At 41.7% G+C, this 21,086-nt stretch overlaps 1 protein-coding gene across 1 annotated transcript in view; it reads right to left on the reverse strand.

Annotated features, from left to right (window-relative positions):
• Nucleotides 1–21,086, reverse strand: part of TEX15 (testis expressed 15, meiosis and synapsis associated) — a 98,478-nt gene that overhangs the window by 42,328 nt on the left and 35,064 nt on the right. Inside the window, exons 4-6 of the mRNA XM_074950379.1 lie at nt 19,922–20,156; nt 18,288–18,434; nt 5,231–5,393 (exon numbers count right to left, since the gene is read on the reverse strand). Coding sequence (XP_074806480.1) covers nt 5,231–5,393; nt 18,288–18,434; nt 19,922–20,156 — 545 coding nt within the window. The remainder of the gene's footprint in view (nt 1–5,230; nt 5,394–18,287; nt 18,435–19,921; nt 20,157–21,086) is intronic.

Genomic DNA, 21,086 nt, shown 5'->3' on the forward strand with positions numbered 1-21,086 from the left:
TTCTACTTTCTTAATCAAAATGTCATGTGGTAGCAAGTCAAATGCCTTACAGAAGTCAAGTATAATTACATCAACTCTATTACCTTTATCACCAAATTTATAATCTCATCCAAAAAAAAAAGATGTCAAATTAGTTTGACACAATCTATTTTCCATAAACTCACGTTGATTGTGAAATCCTTATGATCCTCCTTTAATTCTTTATTAATCAAGTCCCATATCAGCCACTCCATTATCTTGCCCGGAATTGATGTCAGACTGACAACTCTGTGATTGCCTATGTCATTCCATTTACCCTTCCATTTTAAACATTGGCATAGCATAAGCTTTCTTCCAGTCTTCTGGAATTTCACCAGTGTTCCAAAGCTTCTTGAAAATCAACATTAATGGTCCAGTAAACTCCTCATTCAGCTTTTTATTATAAAGCTTGGATGCAAGTTATCTGCACCGGCTTATTTAAAAATGTCTAACTTTAGTAGCTACTGTTTAACATCCTTCAGGAGATTTTTTGAGGGAGACTCATTGAACAAACTGCAACTCAGTTTAAGATGCATACCACAGGTTACGAGCGGATGGAAGCTAGTTCTGTACATTCACACTTTCCTCGCCTATTTTATTATATCCCTTCAGACAGTATCACTGATATTGGGGCAAAAACCACCGCAGCACATGCCACTGAAAACAACCTTACTGCATCTCTCCACCTCAGTGATGCACCATCAAATCCCATCTGAAAACCTCTCTTTTCTCCTGTTCCTCTAGTATCCCAATTTCTCTCACTCTGTTTATTTATTAACTCTACACATTATTTAACTCTGCAGGGCATTCTGGAATATAGTTTGTATGAAAGAAGCTATCCAAAATACAAATCCTACTGGATAATGATTATATTGTTCTCATGTCCAACACCGCGGTCCAGAGTTACTCCTCTTATTCCTCTTTAAAGTAGAGTCAGAGTTTTCTGTAAATGACAGTCCCCTGACTCAGCAAAAAACACTCCAACCCTGCCAAATCACAGAAAAAAACCCTTCTGTTTTGCAAAATGTCAGATAGCATTTCTGCTTCCGCTTCTATCTACAGCCAAACATTTCTTACTGGGGGCAAAGCAAAATTGTTGAGCTGAACAGAGGGGCACTACTAAGGAAGCTAAAACTCTTGTTAAGATTGTAAAGTGACCTAACAAATGTGAAAAAGCATAAAGTGAACAACATTAACACAATATGGTGCACACTCAGCAAAGAGATTTCAGAGGGGTATTAAGTACATCAGCAATTTTAAAACTTTTTTCTTTCTACTGGTCTGTGAAGGCCAGACTAACCACAGGCCACAGATTACACCTACTCACAATGATGCTCCAGAAGGTCCTGCTCTGACAGTGACAAACCCACCATCAGTGGAGAGCACTGGAGAAGGAGTTCCCTACAGAAGTATGGTAGTCCCCAGATTGAAAAAAACAGTGATAATATTCTTACTTCATGTTCCATAAGGCAGTGGTTCTCCACAAGGGGTACGTGTACCCCTGAAGGAATGCTAAGGTCTTCCAGGGGGCATATCAATTCATCTAGATATTTGCCTAGTTTTACAGCAGGCTACATAAAAAGCACTAGTAAAGTCAGTACAAACTAACGTTTTATACAATGACTTGTTTATACTGCTCTATATACTATACACAGAAATGTAAGTACAGTATTTATATTCCAATTGGTTTATTTTATAATTATATGGTAAAAGTGAGAAAGTCAGCAATTTTTCAATAATAGTGTGCTGTGACACTTTTGGTTTTTTATGCCTGATTTTGTAAGCATGTAGTTTTAAGTGAGTGGAAACTTGGGGTACGCAAGACAAACCAGACTCCTGAAAGGGGCATAATAGTCTGGGAAGATTGAGAGCTACTGCCATAAGTAAGTATAAAATAAGAATATTAAAAATTTAAAAGAATACCATTGGCCCAATTCCCACTTACATCAGTTAAATAACATTGTAATTCTATTGACTTTAATGGAGCTACTCCTGATTTACACGTATATGTATGTTATTTAAGAATCAAATCCAAGCTATTAACCACATACACTTTGATACCTTTATCCCTGCAGGTTGCTGTGGCCTCCATTACTCTTCAAGAGTCACCACCATAGCACGTAGAATACTGCTGCAGCCAGTCCCCAGAGCACCACAAGACAATGGGAACACATCCTGACTCCCTGCAGCCTGCAATGGCTCCCTATCAATTGCTAAATCTAAATCAAAACCCTGAGCTTTAAGGGTTTTTGGAATCTGCCTCTCCCTGGGATCACTTTGCTCTCTCCATTACAATGACCTGGTTGCACTCAACTGGACCAATGGAGTTATTAGTGATAAGCTTGATATGTGGAAGCGATGGTCAGAGACACCTAAGCAGCCAGCCCATTGTGGTAGAACTCCCACCAGACATAGACTGACAATGGATCTCATCACATTTAGATCAAGATGTAAGACTTATCTTTTTGACAGGGTTTTTCCCAATACAAAACCAGGAGCAGTTTGCTATGGGCAGAAATGAAATTACAAAAGAGGAAGAAGAAAGCTTTAAAAATAGCCTCAGGTAATATAAGTGCACCTCAACAGCTTTTACGAGAAAAGGAAGCAGAATGCAATCCTGTGGACTACTTGTTCACATATGTAATTTTTGTCTGCATTAAGATACCACTAAATAGGTGCATTGCAGATAGAGATCATGATCAGCAGGAGCTAGGAATCTGTGGTGAGTGTGCATCTAATAATCCCGAAGAAAGAAAATGGGCAAATTTATGTTAACATATTGAATGTCCCTCTTACTCGGTTATTGAGCATGGAGCATATAATACTATTTTTAAAAGAACTGAAGATCACCTTTATATACGTTAAATATGCTTTCTATATCCTTTAAGTCTTTAAAAAAATAAACCACAGTGCTTGCAGTCCTGCTGGAGAGAAGTCCTCAATTGTCACCAGTCACTGATCAGTGAACCCAGTTCGGTCCCCCTTCTCCTCACCACCACATAAGTCTCTAGCTTAAAATTATAGGCAAAAAGGTGCACCTCCGTTACATTTGGAGACAAATTCTGCCCTCGCATATGCATGCACAACTCCCATCAATTGCAATGGGAGTTGTATGTAAGTGTCTAATGGTGCACTTTGCTTCTTAAGTTGTACACTTAAGCAAGTAATTTCTTGACAACTGCAGTCTTGCAACTACCAAGTACAGTTATGCATCCAACTCCAAAAGCAGTTACTGCTTTGGTCAGAGATTTTGTTAATCTCTTCTATAAAACAATAAAGGATTCAACATCAAATATCAGTGACTCAATACTTTAACCAAAGATGGATCCCCTCCACACTTTGGGTTCGATTCATAAAGAAACTTAGGTGCAATGATGCTGACTATTGCCATGCCTAACTTTCAGGCACCTAAAAAATCACAGGGATTCACAAAGCCTGAGTGCAGGACTAGGCTCCGTATATAATGAATGGGGAGAGATAGGTGCTTCAGAATGGGATACACAAAGGCCAGCACACTTGGCAGCTCCTTGCCTAAGACAGCCAGTGGGAGATGCCAACCCCCCACCCCACTAACAAAGAGAGGTACCTAAGTCCGGGCTGCAGGGTAGTGCCTCCCTCTGCTTGGGACTCTCAGTTGCAAACCCTCTCTTGGTGCTAGGTGCCCACACTATTGGAGGAGAAGGAGCTCCCTCATTATTTTTAGGCCAGTGGTTAGGTACTCACCTGAGATGTGCGAGAACCACGGTTCAAGTTCCCCCTCCACCGGAGAAGGGATTTGAACAAGAATCTGCCACCTGACAGGGGAGTGCTCTAACCACTGGGTTATGGGGTATTTTGATGTGGTACTCCCACAGTCTCTCTATATGTGCAGCTGGGGACTTAAACGGGGGGGGGGGGTCTCCTACATCTCAGGTGAATACCCTAGCCACTGGGCTATGAATTATGAGGAAAGTCATCCTCCTCTTCTCCTGATGTTTAGTGTAAGCTTCTCTGTAGGGGCTTCCCGCTCCAGTAGGCAAGGTCTGAGCACACTTCCTGGATCGGGCTCCACAGGTGAGTTAGGTTCACACATCACTCTGGCCCTTCAGCATCCAGAGGCCTGGCCTGGGGCGGCAGTGCGCACACAAAGGCTGAAAACACAGGCGTTTAGGGGATTTTCACTATGAAAATTAAGATGCCAAGCGAGTTTAGGTGCCTACCAGGGTTCAGGTAGTTGAGTGGGAGCTTTGTGAGTGGCAGTTATGCACCTAATCTAGCCCCTGGTAGCATCAACCCATGGAAGGAAAGACATCTTAACTGGCTTCTTTTCTTTTCCCTTTTCATTATTTTCCACAGTAATTCCAGAGCCCAGGGTCTAAGATCCAAGTGAAAGATAATCATGACTAAGGCAGGAGCAGTAACACAAAAGTATCTCAGCAGAGAATCATAAAGGAAATCAGCCAAAATACATGACAGGCACAGGAGAATCCCCCAGGGGAAACGTACTTTTGGAAACAATCTTTTTACATTAACCTCCAAATTTCAGAAACAGTTTTCATCTCAGCTTCCTCCATTCTTTACAGCAAGTGCCATTTCACTTAACTTTAAGTTCTTTTACATATTTTGGATATTTAGCATTAAATATTTGATGACGCTTCCATTTATTTGAACAGCAACTTGAATTTTTAACTCTTAGAAGTCTATCTCTAACTTCTATCCAAGCTGTTAAAGAATAAGCATCATCTTCTCTTATAAAGACAATAAATCAATATTTGATATTTGCTATGACAAAAGCAATAAAAAATAAGTTAACTTATTTGTAGCTAAAGCTCTTGGAATAGATTTCCTCCGGCAATCAACACTTAAGTATGACGGCAAAATCCTGGCCTGTCGTGTGCAGGAACAGTGGAATACTAAGGCTGAGCACTCCTCTCAGAATTAGGCAACTGCCCTGGATAACACATGCAGCAACACTCCCGGAACCTGAAGGGAAGCACTCCCTTCTCCTCTGCATACTTGCTGCCATCAGTAGCTGGAACTGGGAGAAATATATTGTTCCATTTTGAAGTGGTAGCATGGAGTACTGCAAAGCATAATTTTGACATTAGGGGGTGAGATATCCATTGTAGAGGGAGAACAATGATAACATAAAGCTGTTTAGAGAATTAGCTCCCCAATGCACGTATCCCTTTTAACATCCTACAGTTACGACATGTAGCTAAATGAATCTTACCAGAATACTTAGGAAATCCTTTAGACAGAAACCTCACAGGTGAGATAAGAGGGTCAGTTTCCACCTTCTGACCAATAAATCTTACTGTTACTACTGCATATGGAAGGCATTGCCTAGGCTTATCCACTGGTTTTGAATGTATATTGTATTCATAGAAGTAAACCTGAAATTTAAAGAAGAAGGAGGTCACAAAAGGTAAGTGGTTTGTTTTATCAACAGCTAAAATTGCATGAACTGTGGCATTTTATTACAGAACATGGGAATGGCTCTACTGGGTCACATCAGTGGTCTATCTAGACCAGTATCCTGTCTTCCAACAGTGGCCAATGCCAGATGCTTCAGAGGAAATGAACAGAACAGGCAATCATTGAGTCATCTATCCCCTGTTGTCCTTTCCCAGCTTCTGGCAAACAGGACACTCAGAGCATGGGGCTGCATTCCTGACCATCATGGTTAACAGCCATTGCTGGACGTATCCTCCATGAATGTATCTAGTTCTTTTTTTAACCCTGTTATAGCCTTGGCCTTAACAACATCCCCTGGCAATGAGTTCCAAAGGTTAACTGTGTGTTGTGTGAAGAAGTACTTCCTTTTGCGTGTTTTAAACCTTCTGCCTATTAATTTCATTAGGTGACCCCTCATTTTTGCGTTCTATGAAGGAATAAATAAAATTTTCTTATTCACTTTCTACCCACTAAGCAAAATTTTATAGACCTATATCAGATCCCCTCTTAGTCATCTCTTTTCCAAGATGAAAAACCCCAGACTTGTTAATCTCTCCTCCTACGGAAACTGTTCCATACCCCTAATCATTTTTGTTGCCCTTCATTGTACCTTTTGGAATTCTAATATAATTTTTTTGAAATAGAGCGACCAGAACTGCAGGCAGTATTCAAGGTGTGGGCGTACCATGGATTTATATAGAGGCATTATATTTTCTGTATTATCTATTCCTTTCCGAATGGTTCCTAACATTGTTAGCGTTTTTGACTGCCACTGCACATTGAGTTTATGTTTTCAGAGAACTATCCACAATGACTCCAACATCTCTTTCTTGAGTGGTAACAGCTAATTTAGACCCCATCATTTTCTATATATAGTTGGGATTATGTTTTCCAATGTTAATTACTTTGTTTTTGTCAACATTGAATTTCATCTGCCATTTTCTTGCCCAGCCACCCAGTTTTGTAAGATCCCTTTGTAGCCCTTCACAGTCTGCTTTGGACTTAACTATGTTGAGTAATTTTGTATTACAGTACTATAATCCCTGCACAACTCTTCTAAAAATGTTAATCTCAGAGTGGATTAAAAACAAGATTTTTAAAATATTAAATCACGTTTAAACTAGATTTATTTTATTTCCGTGTTGCTAGTTCTCTCTTCCCACTTTCTAGTCTTAGATCACTAAAGTGGATCTTCTGCACTTGTTTCTTTAATTAGTTTCCCAAGTGGTAGAATCAGTTTCACAGTTGTTGTTTAGCCATTCTCACACTTAAAATGTTCATCTATATTGAAAATGAGAAACCCAGCTCGTCAATAACATCCTTATTGTGAGATCGCCACAAACTTACACACAAAACTGATGAGTCAATAGCCTGTGTTACATTTTCAACCAACAACACTTTCCAATGTACTGAACTTCTACACATCAAAAAAGCTTTGACTGGGCTATACTCTTCTATCAGGTTTGAAACCATGGCTTGTGTTCCTATAGTACACCAGTGCTTTTGAAAATCCCACCCGTAGGTGCTTAACTTTAAGCTCCAATTTTTAAACACGTTGGCCTTTGTGTATAAAAAAGTTCCTGTTAACTTTGTTAACATCTTGAAGGTCTAAACAAAGAAGTTATTTACATGTTGTTAACACTGAAGCAATTCTGTTTGAAGTGACAAGGATTTTGTGTCATTAAGATGAAAGATGTTAGACCAAGACCAATCATGTGGACCAAGTGGATCCAGTGGATATAATGTACTTAGATTTCCAGAAAGCCTTTGACAAGGTCCCTCACCAAAGGCTCTTACACAAGGAATGGAATAAGAGGGAAGGAGCTCTCATGGATTGGTAAATGGTTAAGAGATTGGAAACAAAGGGTAGGTATCAGTGGTCAGTTTTCAGAATGGAGAGAGGTAAATAGTGGTGTCCTCCAGGGGTCTGTTCTGGGACCAGTCCTATTCAACATATTCATAAATGATCTGGGAAAAGGGGTAAACAGTGAGGTACAAAATTTGCAGATGATACAAAATTACTAAAGATAGTTAAGACCCAGGCAGACTGCGAAGAGCTAGAAAAGGATCTCTCAAAACTGGGTGACTGGGCAACAAAATGGCAGATGAAATTTAATGGTGTTAAATGCAAAGTATTGCACATTGGAAAGCATAATCCCAACTATGCATATACAATGATGGCATCGAAATTAGCTGTTACCACTCAAGAAAGAGATCTTGGAGTCATTGTGGATAGTTCTCTAAAAACATCCACTCAATGTGCAGTGGCTGTCAAAAAAGCAAACAGAATGCTGGGAATAATTAAGAAAGGGATAGATAATAGGACAGAAAATATCATGTTGTTTCTATATAAATACATGGTATGCCCACATCTTGAATACTGTGTGCAGATGTGGTTGCCCCATCTCAAAAAAGATATATTGGAATAGGAAAAGGTTCAAAAAGGGCAACAAAAATGATTAGGGGTATGGAACGGCTTCCGTATAAGGAGAGATTAATAAGACTGGGACTTTTCAGCTTGGAAAAGAGATGGCTAAGGGGAGATATGATTCAGGTCTATAAAATCATGACTGGTGTAGAGAAAATAGATAAAGAAGTGTTGTTTACTGCTTCTCATAACACAAGAATTAGGGGTTACCAAATAAAATTAATAGGCAGCAGGTTTAAGACAAACAAAAGGAAGTATTTCTTCATACAATGCACAGTCAACCTGTGGAACTCCTTGCCCGAGGATGTTGTGAAGGCCAAGACCATAACAGGGTTCAAAAAAGAACTAGATAAATTCATGGGGGTAGGTTCATCAATGGCTATTAGCCAGGATGGGCAGGTATGGTGTCCCTAGCCTCTGATTGCCAGGAGCTGGGAATGAGAGACAGGGGATGGATCACTTGATGATTCCCTGTTCTGTTCATTCCCTCTGGGGCATCAGGCACTGGCAACTGTCGGAAGACAGAATACTGCGCTAGACAGACCTTTGGTCTGACCCAGTAGGTCCATTCTTTTTAAGTTCTTATGTTAATAAAAATACAACAATAGACCCCGATGTTAAGCACACAAGTCATCCCATTTAAATTAATGGACTATTCATGTGTGTAAAGTTACATACCTGCTTAAGTGTTTGCAGGATAGGGCCTCAATTTGCCACATTTTGTATTTTGCCTACAGCACTTTTGTGAAATTCACATAAGATGTCCTACCAAATATGATATTTCAAAAACAATAATTCATTACATTTTAATCTGAAGCTACAATAACACAAATTTTCTAAATTGATTTTACAATGCTTCAGCATGATTTAAATCAGTGATTTAATCACCTTGATTTAAACTGTTCCACCCTGATCTCAAATCCATTATGCTGAAAATGCCTGATAATTTAAGAGCGAGGGGACAGGTGGAAGGGAAACAATCTTTTTAAAAGATGAGCACTATTCTTCAAATTTAAAATATAAATATCTTCATTATAAAGTTGTCCAACCAAATATAAATCTGAATTTGATCACATTATGTATAAAAAACTGATTTATTGAGCAGTAAACAAAACTGTCTGCAAATACTGAAATCCGTACATGCATCATACATATATTCACAATGCATTATGTAACTAAACAAATTAAGAGGTTGGAGTTTAGGTCGTATGCTGCAGCAATTGTCAGTTCTTGTGGAAAGTGTGTTAGAGATACTATTAGCATATTGGTGTGGTTGAGTTATTGTGATGGTGCGCTGAGTGGACACAACAGAATACTTTCAATGATCACTGTGCTGTGGAAGGAAATTTTTGTAAATAATATTATTAATAAAGTTCAGAAGTACGCTATGCTGTGCATTTTGCTAGAATCTGGAGAGGAGAAAGTTTTCAAGTCTGAAAATTCAGTAATTTATATGCTACAGGTATCTGAAGGGAGGTTAAATTTAGAGTAATTGAGTTTAAGGCGAGAAAGGACCACCTGATCCTCTTGTCAGACCTCCTGTATATCACAGGCCACCAACACCACCCAGCACCCATACACTAAACCCAGCTACCAAAATTAGACCAAAGTATTACAGCCCACAAAAGACTAGACTATTATGTGCCATAGGCAGAGATTTTAAGGGGCTGAGGTGTACCAGAGATTGAGGCCCCTGCAGTGGGAGGAAAAAGAGTAAGTGAGAAACACCCAGATAATCCTGGCAAGTGACCTGCACCCACACACTGCAGAGGACCACAAAAACCCCCAAGGTCACTGCCAATCTAACCTTGGGGAATATTCCATCTCGACCGCATACAAGGTGATCAGTTAGACCCTAAGCATGTGACCAAGAACCAGCCAGCCATGCACCTGAGCAAGAGAATGCTTGGTGCCCCCTCAGAGCCCTGGCCCTCCCTGTCTAATGTCCCATCTCCAGCTGTGGCCATCCCTGATGCTTCAGGAGGAGGAAATGAATAAAAAACAACCCAGAATGCATTGAGGGGAGGGGAATCCCTTCCTGACTCCTGCAGGTGGCCAGCTGAAACCCTGAGGCATCAGCTTTTAGAAACATAAGACAAACTGGAAACAAGCCCCAGGGCTGCTGAGCCCTTCCCTCCACCCAGGCAACCCTGTCATATAATCACCCCCATAAATTTGTCCAGCCGTCTATTAAAACTAATTAAGTTGTTTGCCCCCTACAACTCCTGTTGGGAGGCTGTTCCAGAACCTCACCCCTCTGAAGGTTACAAACCATCTTCTAACTGCCAGCCTGAGTTTGTTCATGGCCAGTTGATATCCATTTGTTCTTGTGCCAACACTGTCCTTCAGCTTAAATAGCTCTTCACCCTCCCTCCACCACTACATATTTACAGGCCCGCTCTCAGCCTGGCTAAAGAAGCCAAGCTCTTCCAATCGCCTCTTGTAAGACAGGTTCTCATGAAAACATTTTCTTAAAAAGTCCATAACAATAGGTGTCGCTACCTGAGCCACCCACAATACCTGATATACACATACCACCAACAAAAGAAGTTTTAAAAAGTTACAGAACCTATCATCAGCATTTCTAAGGCTGCATAGTTGAAGGTAGCCAAAAGGTTGAAAAAGAGCGTGAGCTTTCACTGGGAAGACGTGGTTAGAGACTTTGTTGAGAGCTGTTTAAATGGAGTGCAGGGGGCAAAAGCTGCTTGGGAGAGACAACATGGGCCACAGGACAGGGCACTGGACTGGGAGTCAGGAGACCTATGTTCTATTTGCTCTGCCACTGAGTTGCTGGGTGAGCCTGGGCAAGTCACTTCCCCTCTCTGTACCTCCATGTCCTCTCCCATCCCTCGTTTTGTCTATGTTGCTTGTATGAGCCTCTCGGCAGGGACTGTGCCTTCCACTAGGCACTACTGTATAATAAATATTGAACAACGCTGTATCTATAGAACAACTAGCAGAGGCAAACCTCAACAAGATCTGGGACAACAGGTAATTTTTGAAAAGAAATATTTAGGAGTAAGGGTCCGTTTTGCCTTTATTCTTCCTAACTGAAAGTCTGTGTCTCAAAACATGCTGGCAACTGAAATCTTCACAGGCGCTCATCGGGAGCACTCTTTCCAAAGCAGCTACCATCTCCCACTGTATGCAGTGGGGCTGAAGTCACAGGCTGTCATTTCCCTACTTGTGCAAGAGAAAGATTAGACTGCCCACTGCCTCTAGAGTGAAGCTATGCTGCCCTCAGAGGAGATAGAAGCCCCTATGTTGTCAGGAGGCATAGATAAACATGGATGGCAATGGAATATAAGCACAGGTGAAGAGGGGGAGGTGTGTCTTTTTATTATTATTCAATTTCATTTTTTTAAGACCACCATATCATTAATTGTCCATAATTGGAAAGTAATGAGGTCTGTATTGTGACTAAACTTGAATATTTTTACAAGAGATGAAGGGAAAAAATGTTTTCTGTAGATAGTTGCTACCAGAGATCACCACTCTTGGTTTTTTGCTCAGCAATTGTGACTGGTTCACCCCATCCCTTGATTTAAAGTTTGAGCTAACTCCTGCACACCCAATGCTGAAGTATGGGTAGCAACTGACCTAGCCACCTGTTCTTTCTTACCATGGATTTTGGGGGCCAGTTTGTGATCTCATTTACATAGATTAGTAATCAGTGGAGTTACTCTGAATTTACATTGTGTAAATGAGATCAGATAGCCCCACGATTCTATCCACAAATTGGAACTGAAAAACTAAATCTGTTTTAGTTCACACCTTTCATTATTTTGGTGCAAATCTTTGTGTGGGTGCTCTTATTCTAGATTAAGAGGGTCCACATAGAGATTTGCACTGAAATAACAAAAACTGTAAATTAAAATCAATTCAGCTATTTTGGTTCTAGTTAACATACAGAGCACTAGGCTTTGGAGGCTAGAATGCTCCTGAGGATTGCTATAAAAACAGCTATACTAAGTAGCCAAAATCTTCTTACAGAAGAGTGTAACAGAGGCAACATCAACTAGATAAGCAAACGACCTGTCATCATCACCATCATTACGTGTATTACCGTAGCACCTAGGAGCCCCAGTCACAGACCAGGACCCCACTCTGCCAGGTGCTGTACAACACAGAACAAAAAGGACAGTCCCTGCCCCAAGGACCTGACAATCTAAATATAAGACAAGACACACCAGATGGATGCAAACTGATGGTGGAATACAAGGACGCAATGAGACGATCTTGGTCAGCGTGATGGGCAGTCTCTGCAGTGTCTTTCCCACCCCCTGAAGACAGTAATAACAGAGCCTCACAGTCGGGTTGATTGTCCCAACATGAGACAGTGAAGAAACTCCTATTACTCCAGTTCTAAGCCATTAACATGTCACCCCCATTAGGGCTGGGGCAGCATACAACTGCCCGCTTGTGAGACTGTGATCATCCTTTGTCTCAACATTCAGTTGCTTTATTCCCAGCAAAAGAAAAGAACAGAAAACTCAGAAAAACAAATCCCCCCTAACTGCAGGGAAGGTGGACAGGCAATCAGGAATCTACCATCATCCACTGCTCCTATAAACAAGGAATTATATGTCCTTTGTACTCTCCAGAGTTGTATGAGACACCAGTTTGGTTGCAGTAAAACTCCAGGGAAGTCTCTCTAAAACTTCCCAAGGAAAAGAAGAAAAGTTCTTGTACATATCTGCAATAAATAGCAACAACAATCCAGCCTAACAGGCACAGAATGCAATGATGATAAGAACATCTTTTTAGTTTTTGTTGGTTTTTACACAGACAGGGGTAAACTATTATTCAGACAAGACACAAAACTAGCAACCCAGGGTAAAAATCTAGTGCGTAGGACAGCTGTGTCACTCACAGCCCAGAAACAGGTGCAGAAACATGGAGACGCCAAACTCATATTTATGCCATTGCTACTGAGCTAAGCAATGCTGCTTTGCAAAGAGTATGAAGAGAATTGCCTTGTCCCTACACACCAGGCCTGGGACCAATGAGGCCTGAACACTCTCTAATGGGTTCAGGACACCTAAAATATAACAGTGAGAGAGATCCAGTCACAGTCACCTGTATCACACAGACTGCAGATTTACCACCTGGAACCAGTCAGGCAAGGGCAGCTGCAGCTCTGTGGGAATTGACCACCACCAGACCAAGGGGTTTTGTTGGGGGAGAACAGCCTTAGGTTTCAGATGGGGCTCTACAGAAGGTGCTTGAACCCTCCTGGATAAACTGGCCTCCCCCATTCTCAAACTGGCCACACCCACTTTCAGGGCTGTGTCATCCAGCTTCAGGCCGCTAGTAGAGGAGGGGGCAAGAGGAACCACTGTAACCCCCACTGGAAGAATTTTCCACCCTTCAGGTGCTGGCAGATCAGGCTTCAATAGCAGAATTAATAGGGTCTATCTTTCTTTTGTAGGGGGTTGTTTAATTTGACCTGTTATATTGGTTTCAAATGAAAATTGTTGAGTGGATATTTTAAGGCTTTTCATCCACTCCCAATGAAAACCAAGGGACCCTTAACATCTAACTTGTGGAGAAATTTGGCAGGGAATGCCCTGGAGCTAGAGACGTATCTTTCGCTTTTCCCATGTTCAGGTTTAGTTAAATTATAAACAGTTAAAAAAAATCACCATTTCCCGTCTATTGTTTGTGTGCCTCAGAAAATTGTTGGCAGCCTGCCAAAATAATAACAGCACCCAACCATTCTACAGCTGGGCCTATGCTAATGCCAGAGCAGCAGCATCACCTCCCATCACCACCCACTGCACTAGGAACCATGGGAGATGCTGGAGCAAAGAGCAGAGAAGGGGAAAAGAGCCAGGCCAGGCTCTTTGCGACATCTTCCCTGCCCCAGACCCAGCACGTGGCCCCAGTAGCCATCACACCCTCCAGGGTAGCAGCATTCTCCTGCTGCCAGCTATTGTAGTCAAGTCATGTCAATCAAGGTGCAGAAGTCTGTGCTGAAGATTCAAACTTTGCTCAGGAAGTTCTTTTTACAGTTGCATGTAATATAATTTGTTTTTACCTTTTTCCTTCTTTAAAAAAAAAAGAATTGGAAAACAGGTTGCAAAGCCGGGCAGCTGAAAGTTAGCTGTGCAACCATAATTCTGCCCCTTTGAGCATAAGTATTATCATCTTTAATTACACGTTCACATATTATTCCTCGTTCAGTGCACAGGATGGATCCACAAGGGGACAGAGTTTAGGTTGCAGTGTGTCACAGAGTTAGAGGGGGAGGGGCAATCCAGACTAGTGAGGGGTTGTGTCACCACCTATCCTGTAAGCCTGAGAGCCTCACAATGCTTTGCTGCTGTAGCGCCCAAGCTGGAAGGCTCACAACCAGCCTGCCAGCACGTAGGTCACACCCTGAGTGTCTGTGTGCTTAGACAGATCTGGTTCAGCAGCCTGTCTACAGCCCAAGTCTGGCTTCCACCAGCCTTGGTTACTACTTGCAGGGTGACCTGAACACATTCCCAGTTCCAAGTTTTCCCAAAACCATGTGCTTTGTAATGTCCAGCTCTCCCTTGGAGAGTTCAGAGATACGATAAGGTTTGTTTGTTCCTCTAAAGACAAAACCCACCATCTTGCCATATTAACTGGAGTTAACATTCACTTCAATTCAAACACAGCACTGGTGGTTTAGATCAGTGGTTTTCAACCTGTGGTCCACAGACCCCTGGTGGTCTGCAGACTAAGATTTCCAAAGGGGTCCACACTGCCATTTGAAATTTTGTAGGGGTCCACAAATGAAAAAAGGTTGAAAATCACTGGTTTAGATTAATAGTAAAACAAATATATTTACAAAAGAAGATAGGATTTTAAGTGAGTTCAAGTAAAAGAGAAAAAGATAGAAATAGATACAAGCCAATTAAACTGAAAACACACAACTAAAAGTCTAATGCTTAATCTAACAAGGTACAGGCTTTGTTCAAGATGGTTTCTCACCTATATTCCGTTTCCAGAGACTGGCTCTCTCTCTGGCCCAATGAATATTCAAGTATTTTATACAAAGTCAAACAGCTTCAGTAGGAAAAACTGAGACAGACCCGTTCCAGAATAGCCAATTGCCATCAAAAATGGTGCCAGCCTCCCCTTGGCTGAAGGACCAATCTTTCTCAGCTTGCAAGAGCTCTGTTCCCTTGTGTCTGTCTAAGGATGGATGCCCAAGATGGCTCCTGTCTTTGCTTATATCTTCCAAAGTTCAGTGATTTTGTTTCAAGAGGCAGGATGACCTCATATTGTTCTTTTCTTCCTGTGGACTTCCCTTCCCCCTGTATGTAAATGAGACTTCTATTGTTTTGATTCTACCATGCTTAATTTACCTAGGAGACAGGAAAATAGCTACCTTCCCACCTGTCTAGGAGGGAACCTGTTCCTCCCTCTTTGGCCACAGACTTTAAAACATAATATCATTAAGTATGCACATTTCCTCATATAGTGTTCCCCATGCATTTCACAATGATATTAATCACCAGGGTGTCATTTGCTTTCAGAAAAAGCCCTCACTCTATACACTTTTCTAATACAGTAATATTGTATACAATCACTTGATTCAATTGCTTATCACTTGAGGTTCATCCCGATTGTTTGGATACCACAGTAAACCTTTGCAATAGATTATTTGAAAAGTAAAAACCAGACCAAGCTTCTCTCTCCTGGTAGATGTAGATGCCATGCCACTTGTTAGCAAGAGGTTTTTCTCCACTCTCTTATTAGCTAGATGGGTCTGTTTACGTGATATGCATTTCCATTCTCATTGTCTTTCAAAGTACTCTGAGCTGTCTAATGCAGACCTGTTTACCAACACCACTGACACACCTGATTTAAACACACTTCGGTCATAACTGTAGCATATATCTATAATGCTTAATATCCACCGCGTACATACCTCACACAAGAATATTAATGCTCAGTGAATTATTGATTTTCAGACGATAGTTCACAAGGCATATTTTGTACAAAAAGATTATTACAATAGTGTGTAGGGTGGGGTATAGGGGTATTTAGTGTCACACCTCCCCTCTTACAAAGCAGTAGGAGAGTTAACCACTGGCTGACCTGGAGCAGCAAGTTAGAACCCACTGTTCTCCAACTCCTCAATATGTTTAATTATGTCTGAAGTGACCATCCTAAACCCAGATTAAGGGGCATCGTTCCATCACCTTTAACATCCATACTTCTGCCAGCGGTTGCTTCACATCATCTGGGTCACCCAAGCCCTAAAGAGTTCTGTCACCCTCAAGGTGTTTACTCAGCTCTCTTACCACTCAGTCTGCCCTGCTCTCAGTGGAGTTCTGGCCCACAGCTTTCCCAGCTGTGCCACAGTCTTCATTGCATCCAGCAGTTTCTGGATGAAAGCACTATCCAGCTATGCCTTAGTTTCCCCCTGTTGCCTTGATGGTCCTCTTTACTGCTTACATGTACATACAGACCTTCATTATCTTTGCCTGACAATCAGGCTGATCAGAGAATCAAATACAGATTCCTTTGCCTAGTACAGACCTGTTTACCAACTCCCCCAACATGCCTGGTTTAAACACTTCAGTCATAATTCTAGCATCTATCCTGAACTCTTAATACCTGCCGTGTACATACATCACACAAGAATATTAATGATCAGTGAATTGTTAGTTTTCAAATGATACAGCACAGTGCATACTTTGTACAAAGATTATTATAATAGTGTGTAGGGTGTGCAAAGAGAGGCGCTTCATGTCACAGAAGGACGAGCATAAAACTGGCATTTTCTAACTTTTGAGTACTTGACTTTGCAACCCAAATAATGTTTTAAACAGTTTTTTGTAAGTATTTAACTAAGAGTCACGCAGTCACTATCTAAAGCAGTAGTTTTCAACCTGTGGTCCACAGACCCCTGAGGGTCCACAGACTATATTTAAAAGGTCTGTGAAAGACTGTTGTCACCATAGAAGAGTGGTTTTCAACCTGGAGTCCGCAGACTATACCTAAGATTTCCAAAGGGTTCCGTACCTCCCTTTGAAATTGTTTAGGAGTAGGCAAATAAAAAAAGGTTGAAAACTACTGAACTAAAGCCTGAAGCCTGCTTACTCTTTGAGCTGAAGTCACTGCCATCAGCAATCAAGCTTTCCATGTTGTGTACTTGAGCTTACAGACATCAACAGGCAAAAAACAAGGTTTCTTCAGCTTTGCAAAGTCCACATCAATATTCAAGCTGTAGAAATTTTTTTTCCTAACTTTCCAAAAGAACTGAAAAGCACCAGTGAAAAACACCAAACCAATCACAAAGGTTTTATGAAACAACTCACAGAATACATACTACATGATTCACCTTGTAAAGTATATTTACTCCTCAAACACAAAGAGGCTCACACTATCCAATGGAAAAGCATAGCATTTTGTAAGCAAAACACAAGAACAGTGTGATGGGGGGTGCGAGGGGGCACTCTCCTCCTGAGCCGTTCAACTAACATAACTGTCAGGATGAGTAAATCAGAAAGCCCCCACCTAAGAAAAATGGAGCTTGTGAACCCACCCAGGAATTTGGACTGAGTGTGTGGGGGGGGGGGGAGGGGCAGGTTGCTGAGACGGGGGGGGGGAGAGAAAGAGAGTGTGTGTGTGTGATGAGAGAGATCACATAGAAAAGAGGGAGGCGGAGGCAAAAGCAGGGAAGTCAGGCAATAGCCTGTGAGTATCTGTCTGTTGGCTCAACAGGCTTGGGGCTGCAAGCTAAGAAACTGCTCCTTTTGTTCTTGGTTCCTCCTCCATTAGGAGAAGCAGAACTTTGAACATTCCTTATAAATAAACAAGATTGCTGCAAAGAAAATACCAGACTCCATCATCAATTTCTATTTCATCTGGAAAATCCCCAGGCCCTCAACTTCGACTAGCACTATCTTACCCATACAGACAGACAGACGTAGAGCCAGATCTTCAGCCCCTTGCCTGCCAGCTTTGCAACAAGGGACCAAATTCCTGACATTTCAGATTGTGACAAAAGGGAGGCTGGCACATTGAAGGGGTTCTTTCTAGAGACTGTCCCAAGCTGGGGGCATAACACTGATCCTATGGAGCCATGACACAGATCACCACACTTTTTTATACAGTGATTTATTATTTATGTAATCTAATGCTTCAGAGACCTAAGAATTTGGAGGCCACGTTTACTGGTATGGTCCAGCTACGTTACACTACTCCAGTGACATAAAGCAGGCTATAAACCCATCTTAACCATCCAGTCAAGTTGACTTTATGGTTACTCTGAGTGGCACAAAGCAGACAGAGTATCAGTGAATCTGGCCCTAGCATTTTATTCTCATATTGTGCTTCCCGGGTGGGAACAAGGAAAGATGATATATACAATTCTATTTAGCTCATGTATAAACAAACCAAGTGAAATAAAAGGTCAACATACCGATGAGCCAATGGCCTGCAGATCAACTGGATCTTTAAGTGTAGGAGCAATTCTAGACATATGGCAATCAAAGTTTGGTGTAGGATCCAGAGCAACTTTCTTTTTACCCATTGGAGGCTGAATTTTTTTTACCTTTCCAAAGAGAACCTGCTCAAATAAAGCAAAAGATTTCAACAAGGATGTGCCAAAATCAATCTATTATCGTTTAAGCAAACATACAATATCCACTTCCAGAGGAAAGCAGGAAAATTAGGAACGCAACAAAAGGGAATGGCTTCCAAGAAATAACAACTATCTAAGGAAATATAAGTATTAAAAAAAATAAAACAGTTTTTAAGGCTTCTATTGTCAGCATATTGTCAGATACTTAGAAATGGTACTACCTGCACACCTATTCTTATTTTAAATTATTTCCATAACTTCTTCTGTTTACACACTTTGTGGAATGTACAAAATACAAGGGATATATCACTAACAGTGCATCAGTTTCCAAATAACACAGCTTAAATAAGAGGCAAATGACTCATGAGCACCACAAAGCAACTAGCTTGAAATAGTATTCACCGGGGTAAAATCTTCAAAAGTGCTTATGTGACCTAGGAACCCAAGTCTCGTTTTCAGAAGCATCTTAGGCACTTAGGAGCCTAACTCCCACTAAAAGTCAATGAGGCTCCTCAGTAACTTTTGAAAATAGGATTTAGGCTCTGTGACTGAATGCTGAGAGCCAGCAGCTGACCCAGCACTCTGGTCACTAGACACCAACTAGTTCCCCCCAGCGAAGCCCTAACTGAGGAGCAGAAGACTATAATCAGACTGTGGGCTGACGAGCTAAGGAGAAAATTTATCTAATCAGATGAGAAGGTAGTTAAAAAGCATAAGAAAGAAGCACAAGGGGAGGAGAGAAGACTAGCAAATCCCCGGGGAAGCCAGGTCTCTGGCTGGTGAGACTGCTTCCTCTTCAAGCAGAAAGAGTCGAAGGCAGAAGGACGCCACAGGTAGACACGCTGCATGGGACTGTGATGCCGACTGAGGGTGGAAGGACACTGCAGGCAGACATGCTGCTCGGCAACGGTGACGGTGGCAAACAGACGCTGCAGGCAGAAGTGCTGCACAGTGACTGGGTTGGTGTCAGGAGGACACTGCAGGTAACAGTGTAGCATGGAGACTACGACCGTGGCAGAAGAATGCTGCAGGCAGACATGCTGCACGGGGATCATGATGGCAGCTGAGGGCAGAAGGATGCTGCAGGTGGCAGTGCTACACGGGGTCTGTAGGGGAAGGATGCTGCAGGCAGGAGGACACCATAGATAGAAGGGTTGCCTTGGGACTCTGATGGTGGCAAAAGGATGCGGAACGTGGCAGTGCTTCATGGGGATCATGGCAGTAGCGGGACACGGTAGTTAGAAGTGCTTCACGGGGACCGTGACAATAGAGGGACATGGTAGTTACAAGTGCTTCACGGGTACTGTGACAGTGGTAACAAATAAACACTCACTCAGGTGTTGACAATCAAGAGGCGTCCAAGGCTGTGTGTGAGGACCCCAAGGTGGGAGAGGAGCCTGCCCTGTTACAGATGCCTAGAGCACTTGTGCACTTTTGAAAATGTTCCCCCTAACTCTTTACATGGCACCTACCTTGAAAACCAGGATGTTTTCTGCACTGATCAATCTATTTGCATAATTCAAAGCAACATCAACATGTCTGAATAAATAAACTCCAAGGAGGGGATTTCCTAATTCCTTCATCGCAGACTCGCTGGTATGTATTCCACTCTGGTAAATTTTTGAGGCCTCATCCCAAGGCAGCACTAAAAAGCAAAAATGTTCCTCAAGTTCTCTGCCTTGCCTCCCTTCTTCACGCATCTTGGCCCTAGCAATGAAATAAAAAGAGGTTACACACTCTGACAGCTAACACAGCCAGCAGGCTGCAAAGACGTGCATAGACAATACAAGTAAATATTATAACTATCCCAGGGTCCTACTGGCACTGCTTTGCCCCTCCTTGTGGGAGGCTTGGCTCTGAACAGTTCAGCTCACAGCCAAGAGCAGGGGACATAGAGTTCTCCCCCAAGGAGTTCAGTCACAAATTTAATTAACCCATTTTTTTTTAAATGAGCGTCATCAGCATGGACGCATGTCCTCTGGAATAGTGGCCGAAGCATGAAGGCACATATGAATATTTAGCATATCTGGCACGTAAATACCTTGCAATGCCGGCTACAAACGTGCCATGCAAACGCCTGTTCTCTCTTTCAGGTGACATTGTAAATAAGAAGCAGGCAGCAGTATCTCCCATCAATGTAAACAAACTTGTTTGTCTTAGCAATTGGCTGAACAAGAAATAGGTCTGAGTGGACTTGTAGGCTCTAAAGTTTTACATTGTTTTGGTTTTGAGTGTAGTTATGTAACAAAAAGAAATCTACATTTGTAAGTTACACTTTCACGATAAAGAGACTGCACTACAGTATTTGTATGAGGTGAATTGAAAAATACTATTTCTTTTGTTTATCATTTTTACAGTGCAAATATTTGTAATCAAAAATAATAATATAAAGTGAGCACTGTGCACTTTGTATTCTGTGATGTAATAGAAATCAACATATTTGAAAATGCGGAAAAACATCCAAAATATGTAATAAATTTCAGCTGGTATTCTGTTGTTTACCAGTGTGATTAATCAACAGCCCTTGTTTGTAGGACATTTAGCCAATGCTAAGAACCAGCAGGTGGGACATGCAGCAGGTTCCATTCACTGCCAGAGGCAGAAAAAGGGAACCGAGAGAGGGTAACAGGTGTTCTG

This window comes from Natator depressus, chromosome 4, assembly GCF_965152275.1.
Source record: "Natator depressus isolate rNatDep1 chromosome 4, rNatDep2.hap1, whole genome shotgun sequence".
Classification (NCBI taxonomy): domain Eukaryota; kingdom Metazoa; phylum Chordata; order Testudines; family Cheloniidae; genus Natator; species Natator depressus.